The 10,465-nt window shown below is 46.5% G+C and overlaps 1 protein-coding gene across 1 annotated transcript in view; it reads left to right on the top strand.

The window, feature by feature from the left end:
• The window catches only part of FRY (FRY microtubule binding protein), a 571,437-nt gene that overhangs the window by 440,698 nt on the left and 120,274 nt on the right, over positions 1 to 10,465 (top strand). The window contains exons 48-50 of the mRNA XM_042782984.1: positions 176 to 316; positions 1,319 to 1,498; positions 9,219 to 9,380. Of these exons, the coding sequence (XP_042638918.1) occupies positions 176 to 316; positions 1,319 to 1,498; positions 9,219 to 9,380 (483 nt within the window). The remainder of the gene's footprint in view (positions 1 to 175; positions 317 to 1,318; positions 1,499 to 9,218; positions 9,381 to 10,465) is intronic.

The raw sequence follows: 10,465 nt of genomic DNA, 5'->3' as shown, positions 1-10,465 counted from the left end.
CCCCTGTGTCTGAGGAGCCCTGCTCCGTGTGCCCTAACCCTGTGCCTGAGGAGCCCTGCTCCGTGCGCCCTAACCCCTGTGTCTGAGGAGCCCTGGTCCATACGCCCTAACCCCTGTGTCTGAGGAGCCCTGCTCCGTGCGCCCTAACCCTGTGTCTGCATCCCGCGGCCTGCAGTTGCTGGAGAAGGGCCTCCCGAGCATGCAGCAGTCGCTGCTCCAGGTGATCTGCAGTCTGCTCAGCTACATGGACCTGTCCGTCATTCCCGTGAGGCAGTTTAACGTGGACGTTCTGAAGACCATTGAGAAATACGTGCAAGTAAGTATCTGAGGAGCTCCCAGTCCTCCTTCTCAGGAGTGTCCTCAGTGAGTTGCAGGTCCAGGGCAAGGGCTGGGTTTAAATGTTTATTTAAATGTTTAAGGCGAAGTGCCTCCCAAGTGCTGTTTCACTCACATTTCCAGCAGTGGTGTTCAAATACTAGCTGTCCCTCAGGACAGGCACTCAGTAACAGGGTGCCCTCAGGAGACAGAGGTGCTAATCAGGTATCTCAGGCCATGGCTGCCTGTTCTTAGGGCTGGGGGGCTCCTGTGGAGACCCTCCTTTTTCGTTTTACTAGGGGCTGACATCACACTCAAACCATGACTTTCCTCATTCAAAATTTAAAAGCAGAGGAGATAGATAGATAGGATTTATTTTGTGTGCTTTTACTTTAAAGCAGAAGGAGAGAAAGACTCCAGGAATTTTTGGTCCAAACAAGGAGGAACTGAGTTGGCAAAAGTGCTTTCTTGTTATTTTTAAATTTTTATTTATTTGAGTAAAGTGGGTCATTTTTTTTTCAAATTGCTTTTTTCCTAGCTCATCTTGAGGCTAAATTGCCTTTTATTATCAGGTGATTCCCTGTGTTTAACTTCTTCCTGTGATTTGGGGTGAAAGTTTGCAGAGCAAATTGGTTTCCATACAGCAGTTCATACACATTTTGTGACACTCGCTCGAGAATCCCACAAGTTCCAATACTCTTCCTCTCCTTCCTGCCTTCTGAGCTTTTTCCCTGGACAGGTGCCACCCTTCTGATCTTTGTAAAGAGCAGGCACCTGCCTGGTGGGATTGTCGGCAGAAAGTCGAGCCACAGGGGTGGGTTCAGTTCCCGGCTTGAAGGTATCTGAGGGCCACAGTCTCGGGGTTCCAGCAGCCTCCAGCAGATCAGTAAACGTGGTCTTTATTATGATTTTGAGTTTTGAACGAGTGACTTCTGGCTGGTGAGAAGTTTCAGCAGACACTGTTAAAGCGCTGACTGTGTGTTGACGGTGTTGTCTCCCGCAGAGCACTCACTGGAGGGAAGCCCTCAACATCTTGAGGCTGGTGGTGTCCCGCTCGGCCAGCCTCGTCCTGCCTTCCTACCAGCACGGCGACCTCTCAAAAATAGAAATCCATCGCGTGTGGACCAGCGCATCCAAGGAATTACCCGGAAAAACCCTGGATTTTCACTTTGATCTTTCTGAGGTACTGAGCTATGTACTGATTTATGGGACCATTTCAATGTGAATTTCTGAGTAGCTGCTTCCATAGTGATACCGCCTCAGAAACCCAAGAAGGCCAAGAAAGGGTTGCAATGAGTTGGATCTGACTCCACAGCAGTGCATTTAGGGATACAAACGGTTAATAGGCTGAAGGTTCAAGGCCACGCTGCGGCACCTCAGAGCCAGCCCCGTGGGACACGGTTCTACTCTGACATACACACGGGGTTGTCATGAGTTGGCACTGACTTGACAGCAACTGATAATTAGAACCAAACCCGCCGCCATGGACTCAATTCTGACTCACAGCACCCCTACAGGACAGAGTAGAACTGCCCCATTTTTCTCCTGTATAGCAGCTGGTGGGTTTGAACTGCTGACCTTTGGTTAGCAGCCGAATCACTATACCACCGAGGGTCCCTGTTGTTAGCTGCTGTCGAGTGGGCTCTGACTCAGCAACCCCGGGTAACAGAATGAAATCACACCCCACGCCATAATCTCTGCTATACCTGAGTCCATCTCGTTGAGGGCCTTCCCCTTTTTCACTGACCCTCCACCCTACCAAGCATGACATCCTTCTCCAGGGAATGGTCCCTTCTGACAACATGACCAAAGTAGGTGAGACGAAGTCTGGCCATTCTCACTTCCAAGGAGCATTCCGGCTGCACTTCCTCCAGGACAGACCTGTTAGTTCTTCTGGCCGTCCACGGTACTCTCAGTATTCTGTGCCAACACCACAATGCAAAGGCATCATTTCTTCTGGGGTCTTCCTTATTCACTGTCCAGCTCTCACAAACCTATGAGGCAACTGAAATACTCAGTTAAGTTAGTCTTCAAGGAGATATCTTTGCTCTTCAGAGCTTGAAACAGGTCTTTTGCAGCACATTGGCCTGATGCTTCCATGGGAGTTGCTCATGGATCCAGGGATCTAAGTAAGATGAAATCATTGACAACTTCAGTCTTTTCTCCATTTATCATGATACTGCTTATTGGTCCAGTTGTGAGGGATTGTGTCTTCTTGATACTGAGGTGTAATCCACGCTGCAGACTGTAGTCTTCAATCTTCATCCTCACTTTGAGCATACAAGGTTGTATTTTCTGCATATTGCAGGTTAATTGCTGATGCCATGCTCTTCTTCATATAGTCCAGCTTCTCTGATTATTTGCTCAGCATACAGATTGAGTAAGTGTGGTGAAAGGATACAACCCTGACATGCTCCCCTCCTGATTTTAAACCATGCAGTGTCCCCTTGTTCTGCTCCAAGGACAGCCTCCTCGTCTATGTACCGATTCCTCATGACTACAATTAAGTGTTCTAGAATTCCTATTCTTGTCATTGTTATCTGTAATTTGATTTGTTATGATCCACACAATCAAATGCTTTTACATAGTCAATGAAACACAAGTAAACATCTTTCTGGTATCCTTTGCTTACACCCAAATTTTACTTGCATATGATATTAGGGGTATTTTTATTTCCACAGTCTGTTGGATCACCTTTCTATGGAATGGGCAACCTCTTCCAGTCAGTTGAAACACAAAGGATGTTGGAAGCTCTGTCATGCTGTCAGTGATAGGGTAATATCCACACACTTTCAAGGAAGATCAGTTCATACTACAGTACTCAAATTTATGCACCAACTGCCAAAGAAGATGAGGACTTCCCCAGATGGAATACACAGGAATCAGATTGACTACATCTGTGGCTGACTACATCTATGGCAATAAGTGATGGAAAAGCTCAGTATCTTCAGCCAAAATAAGGCCAGGAACTGATTGTGGAACACACCATCAACTGCTCATATGCAGGTTCAACTTGAAGACATAACAAGTCCACAAGAGCCCAAGAGCCAAAATATAACCTGAAATATATCCTTCCTGAAGTTAGAGACCATCTAAAGAATAGATTTGATGCATTCAGACACCAATGACCGAAAACCAGAGGCATTGTGGGATGACATCAAGAACATCATCCGTGAAGAACGAGGTCATTAAAAAGACAAGAAAAAAAGAAAAGAGCCAAATGGATGACAGAAGAGACTCTCAAGCTTTCCCTTGAGCAGAGAATAGCTAAAGCCAATGGAAGAAATGACAAGGTAAAAGAGCTGACAAGGTAAAAGAGCTGAACAGAAGATTTCAAAGAGCAGCTCGAGCAGACAAAGCCAATTACTATAATGAAATGTGCAAAGACTTGGAGTTAGAAAAGCAAAAGGGAAGAACATGCTTGGCATTTCTCAAGCTGAAAGAACTGAGGAAAAAATTTAAGCCTCAAGTTGCAATATTGAAAGATTCTATGGGTAAAATATTGAATGATGCAGGAAGCATCAAAAGAAGATGGCAAGAATACACAGAGTCACTGTACCAAAAAGAACTGGTCAATATTCATCCATTTCAGGAGGTGGCATGTGTTCAAGAACCAGTGGTATTGAGGGAAGAGGTCGAAGCTGCACTGAGGAAACTGGCTAAGAACAAGGCTCCAGGAATTGACGGAATACCCATTAATACCCATTGAGATGTTTCAACAAACTGATGCCTCTATGGAGGCACTCACTCGGTTTATGCCAAGAGATTCGGAAGACAGCCACCTGGCCAACTGACTGAAAGAGATCCATATTGGTACCCATTCCAAAGAAAGGTGATTCCGCAGATTGTGGAAATTATCAAACAATATCATTAATATCTCACGTCAGTAAAATCTTACTGAAGATAAACGGTTGCAACAGTATATTGACAGAGAACTTCCAGAGTTGCAGGCTGGGTTCAAAAGAGCACATGGAACAAAGGATATCAGTGCTGAAGTCAGATGGATCTTGGCTCAAAGAATCATTAACAACCTGTGATACACTGATGACACAATTTTGCTTGCTGAAAGTGAGAATGACTTGAAGCACTTAATATCAAGAAGACAAAAGTCCTCGCAGCTGGACCAATGAGCAGCATCACAATAAATGGAGAAAAGACCAAAGTTGTCAAAGACTTCACATTTCTTGGATCTACAATCGATGCCAATAGAAGCAGCAGTCAGGACATTAGATGACGTATAGCACTGGGCACATTGGTTACAAAGGACCTCTTTCAAGTGCTGAGGAGCAAAGATGTCTCCTTGAGGATTAAGGTGCGCCTGACACAGGCCATGATATTTTCAATCTCCTCGTATGCATGCGAGAGCTAGACAATAAGGAAGACCGAAGAAGAATTGATGCTTGTGGTGCTGGCGAAGAATCCCATTTTAAGTTGTGCCCCGTCAGCCAATGAAGGTCCCAAAAGCTTTACTCTATCACATCATTAAGGTCAAGGAAGCAGGTCTTCCCCAGTCGTATTTTGAGTGTCTTCCACTCTGAGGGGCTCATCTCCTGATAATATGTCACTCTCTCACTATGATTCATGAGGTTTTCAGGGGCCGGTTTTTTCAGAAGTGGATGGCCCCATCCTTCTTCAGTCTGTCTTTGCTGAAACCTATCCACCATGGGTGACCCTGCTTGTATCACCACACTTCCTAATCCAGTGTTTAACCAAAATAAGCAATTCTTCATTTTGATCAAAGATTCTGCAGAAGAATCCTGATCAAAAGGAGAGGGGTGGATACAGAACAAAAGTTCAAAGTCTCAGTGAAACCCAGGACTTCTGGAGCTGAGGCTGCATGAGCCCCCCAAACTATTTCCCTCTTCTTTAACCAAGAAATAGCTGGTGTATCCTAATGAGTCCACCCCACATCTGGCAGTATGTTACACTGTGGTGGCTGGCGTGTTGCTGTGAGGCTGGAGGCTGTGCCACCAGTATTTCACATACCTTCAGGGTCACCCATGCTGGACAGGTTTCAGTAGAGCTTCTGGACTGTCTAAGACAGACACAGAAGAAGGATGGGCCATCCACTTCTCAAAGAATTGGCCACTGGAAAACTTTACCCCTAAAACATTGTCCAGGAGCTCTGGTGGTGTAGTGCCTAAGGCACTTGACTGCTAACCAGAGGGCTGGCGGTTCAAACCCACCAGCCACTCCTCGGAAGGAGGACGGGGCAATCTACTTCTGTAGTGATACTACCTCGGAAACCCGAGGAGGGGTCGCTGTGAGTCACGTCTGACTCGATGGCTAAGAACAACAACCACAAAACATTGTCCTATATAGTGCCAGAAGAAGAGTCGACCTTAATGACATGGATAGGGACCTGCATTTGCTGATGTGGCATGATTCAAAATGGAAAGAAACAGCTGCAAAAATATCTATTAATAATTGGAACTAGCAAATACAAAGTATGAATCCAGGAAAATTAAAAGAAATGGAATGCATCAATATCAAGATTTTAGCTTAGTGAGCTGAAATGGACTGGTTTTGGCCATTTTGAATCAGACCATCATATGATCTGCTGAACTGGGAATGACAAACTGAAGAGGAATGGCATCACATTCACTGTCAAAAAGAATGTGTCAAGATGTGAAGTACAGTGCTGGCAATGATAGGATAACATCCAAACACCTACAAGGAACACTGGTTGACGTGACAGGTATTCAAATTTACACACCAACCACTACAGCCAAAGATGAAGAAACTGCAGATTTTTAGCAACTTCTACAGTCTGACATTGACCAAACATGCAGTCAACACGGACTGATTATACAGGTGACTGGAATGTGAAATTTAGAAATGAAGAAGAATCACTGGTAATTAGAAACTATGGCTCTGGTGATAGAAATAACAGTTGCGATCACATGATGGGATGGAGTTTTGCAAGACCAGTGACTTACTCATCGCAAATACCTTTTTTCAACAAAATAAATGGCACCTATACACATGGACTTCGCCAGACAGAGGACACAGGCAAGAGGCGATGGAGAAGGTCAATATCTTCAGCCAAAACCAGGCCACAAGCTGATTGTGGAACAGACCATCAACTGCTCCTATGCAAGTTCAAGTCACAGCTGATGAAAATTAAAACAGGCCCACAAGAACCAAAATAGGACCCTGATTGTATCCCACCTGAATTTAGAGACTACCTGAAGAATAGATTTGATGCACTGAACACCAGTGACTGAGAACCAGACGAGTTATGGGATATTAGCAAGATAATCATCCATGAAGAAAGCAAAAGGTCATTAGAAAGCCAGGAAAAGAAGAAAAGACAAAAATCGATGTCAGAAGAGACTCAAACTTGCTCTTGAAAGGGGAGTAGCTAAAGCGAATGGAGGAAGTGACAAGATAAAAGAACTGAACAGATTTCAAAGAGCAGCTAGAGAAGACAAAGCCAATTACTATAATGAAATGTGAAAAGACTTGAAGTTAGAAAACCAAAAGGGAAGAACATGCTTGGCATTTCTTAACCTGAAAGAACTGAAGAAAAAATTCAAGTCTCAAGTTGGAATACTGACAGATCCTATGGGCAAAATATTGAATGATGCAGGAAGCATTGAGAGAACATGGAAGGGATACACAGAGCCACTGTACGGAAAAGAATGTGTCAATATTCAGCTATTTCAGGAGGTGGCATATGATCAAGAACCAATGGTATTGAAGGAAGCAAAAGCTGCACTGAACGAACTGATGAAAAACAAGTCTCCAAGAATTGACAGAATACCCATTGAGATATTTCAACACACGGATGCTGCACTGGAGGCAGTTACTCACCTGTGCCAAGAGATTTGGAAGACAGCTACCTGGCCAAGTAAATGGAAGAGAGCCATATCTGTCCCCATTCCAAAGAAAGGTGAGCCCACAGAATGGGGAAATTATCTAACAATATCATTAATATCGCATGCAAGTAAAATCTTGCTGAAGGTAATTCAAAAATGGTTGCAGCCCTATATTGACAGGGAACTTCCAAGAAATACAAACTGGATTCAAAAGAGGACACAAAATTAAGGTGGACTCTGTGAAGAAGAATGTGGCATCAGGATTGGAGGAAGATTCATTAACCACCTGTGATACCCAAATGACACAACTTTGCTTGCTGAAAGTGAGGATGACTTGAAGCACTTACTGATGAAGATTGAAGACGACAGTCTGCAATATGGATTACAACTCAACATAAAGAAATCCTCACAACTGGACTGATAAGCAACATCAGGATAAATGGAGAAAAGATTGAAGTTGCCAAAGATTTCATTTTACTTGGTTCCACAATCAACCCCCATGCAAGCAGCACTCAAGAAATCAGATGACATAATTACACTGGGCAAAGCTGCTGCAAAAGACCTCTTTCAAGTGCTGAAGGCAAAGATGTCTCTTTGAAGACTAGGGGGCACCTCACCCAAGCCATGGTATTTTCAATCGCCCCACGTACGTGTGAAAGCTGGACAATGAATAAAAAAGACCAAAGAAGAGTTGATGCCCTTGACTTACGGTGTTGAGTGAAGAACACTGACTACATCATGGAGACCAGAAGAATGAACAAATCTGTCCTGAACAAGTGCAGCTGGAATGCTCCTTGGCAAAGAGAATGGCCAGACTGCGTCTCACCTACTTTGGTCATGGTGTCAGAAGGGACCATTCCCTGGAGAAGGAGCTCATGCTTGGTAAAGTGGAGAGTGAGCGACAAAGGACTCATGCATAGCAAGGACTGTGAGGATGGCGTGCAGGCAGTGTTTCGTTCTGTTGTATGAACGGTCGCTGTGAATGAGAGGTGACTCGACAACACCTAACAACAACAAAATCTTCAACAGTAAAGTACATTGGCTTTGAACATGGTGGTATTTTAAGCATAATCTATGGTGAGATCATATTAATAATGGTCACTCAAAAGGTTAGCTGGGACCTTAGGGGGCAGTGAGTTTAAGGTAAGGGTGGTTGTAGAATGTGGGAAAGGACAATGAGAATGGCAGTGGCACCTGGAGAATGTAACCAATCCTGTTCGGGTTCCCTAGTGCTGCTCTGACAAGACTATACCACAGACGCGATGGCCTTATTCTCTCACAGTTTGGAGGCTTTAAGTCCAAGTTCAAAGTGCCAGGCTCTAGGGGCTGGTGAAAGCCCCTCAACCTTGGGGTCCAGCTCTACCTCCTGCTCCCGGCCCACTGGAGCCAGAGGCGTTTCTTCACTCAGACAGCGGCTGGCTGCTGAGGCTACAAAGCCCAAGGTTGACAAGTCAAAAGGCACAGTCCTGATGTTACCAAACCACACGGCAGGCCATCAACTCAAGTCTATTGTAAGTCCCAGGTCGGCAGAGCATGGCAGGCTGCTGAGCAACAACATGGCTCCATGCAGGGTTCAAGGTGCCACAGGCTAGAGACCATTCCCCGAGGCTTCTCCTTATATACTATATACAGGAAGCAGACCACATCCTAAGGCAGACTCAGCTGCTCACAGTAGATCCCACCAGTCTCATCATGGGGAATACTACCTCCAGCTGCCCAGCCACTCAACCAGGCCCAGCCAAGTTGACACACAAACTTAACCACCACAAATCCCATGGCTCCTTTTCTAGCCAAACAAAGGACAGGCCAATAAGATCCACCTTGTCACCAGGGAGGTATGCACTGCTTAGACCAACCAACCATATGACATCAGAAGGGCAGCAAATACCCAGGGATAAGTTTCAGCCAAATCACAATTCAAAACAATGTAACTGAGTTAAATGGTGTACCTTTGGCCATGTAGACTTCCACCGAGATGAGAAACAACAGTAGTTCTTGGGTGCATTGGGTTCAGTGGTCCCTTATCCACACAACTGGGAATGAGACAGGATGCGTCATGCTTTTGTGCTCATTGCCCTCCAGACTCCAATCATCGGGCGGCGGTACGACGACCTGCAGAACTCTTCGGGGCACGACGGGAAGCCCAGGGCCATGGCCGTCACCCGGAGCACGTCCTCCACCTCGTCAGGCTCCAATTCCAACGTCCTGGTCCCTGTGAGCTGGAAGAGGCCGCAGTATTCACAGGTATGGGATCCTGGACTCAAAGGAAACGAGTGGGAAGGGATTCGAGGGGACCTGCTGAGCCAAGGGGGGCAGTGGTGGTGGAGTTCTCCCCTCCCACGCAGGAGAGCCAGGTTCGGTTCCCGGCCGTGCACCTCAGGTGTGTGTCTGTCGCTGGAGGCCCTGGTGGTGCTGTGTTGCTGGCCAGGTCTCAGCAGAGCTCCTAGACCAGGACGGAGTCACCAGCAAGGAGGACACGGTGAGCTCCTCGCGAGCATCAGCCGCCAGTCAAAACCCAGTCCACAGTCGATCGTGAGGGTGGTGCACGCCCAGGCATCCTTCCTCCCGTTGTGCATGGCGTCACTGTGAGTCGGGAGCCCAGCTGCCCGTGTGATCCTCCACGTGGCTGTCACCGTCCCCACCTTGCCCATCTAGGCTTCACCTTTTCCAGGGATGAAGAATCCTCAGGACCCATTTCTGTGGGAACAACAGGTCCTCACACTGAGTTGAGTTCTGACTCTGCATTGCTTCCGCCACTGGTCCCTGCGCTCTCTGCCACATGGCAGCCCCTCAACCACTGAAAGAAATCCTGGCCCTTCCGCACTCACTCACATGGATGACCAGCCTCTGTTCTCTCAACCACTTGTAAGTGATAGGACTTCCCACCACTCTGGCTGTGTCCTTTGACTGACATGGTACCCATGCTTCATGTGGACAACTGTAAGAGAAGCCATACTTCCTTTCTCCAAGCCTGGATCACAGCACTGATGCCATCGGGCTCACTGCCAAGCATCGTTCAGGCACCCTGGTGGCACAGTAGTTAAACACTCTGCTGTTGGGGGTTCAAACCTACCAGCTGCTCTTCAGAAGAAAGGTGTGGCAGTCTGCTTCCATAAAGAGTGACATCCTTAGAAACCCTATGGTCAGTTCCATCCCATCCTTTAGGGGCGCTGTGAGTCAGAATCCACTCCGTGGCAGTGGGTGTGGTTTGGGCTTTGCTTCTGTGAAGATTGACAGCCTTGGAGACCCTGAGGTGCAGTTCCACTCTGTCCTCTAGGGGCGCTGTGAGTCAGAATGGACTCCACGGCAGTGGGTGTGGTTTGGGCTTT

The sequence above is a fragment of the Orycteropus afer genome, unplaced genomic scaffold (assembly GCF_000298275.1).
Source record: "Orycteropus afer afer isolate SDZICR_OR568_19922 unplaced genomic scaffold, OryAfe1.0 scaffold00558, whole genome shotgun sequence".
In the NCBI taxonomy this organism is placed as follows: domain Eukaryota; kingdom Metazoa; phylum Chordata; class Mammalia; order Tubulidentata; family Orycteropodidae; genus Orycteropus; species Orycteropus afer.
The sequence above is the reverse complement of the archived record's forward strand: the minus strand, read 5'-3'. Positions and strand labels throughout refer to the sequence as shown.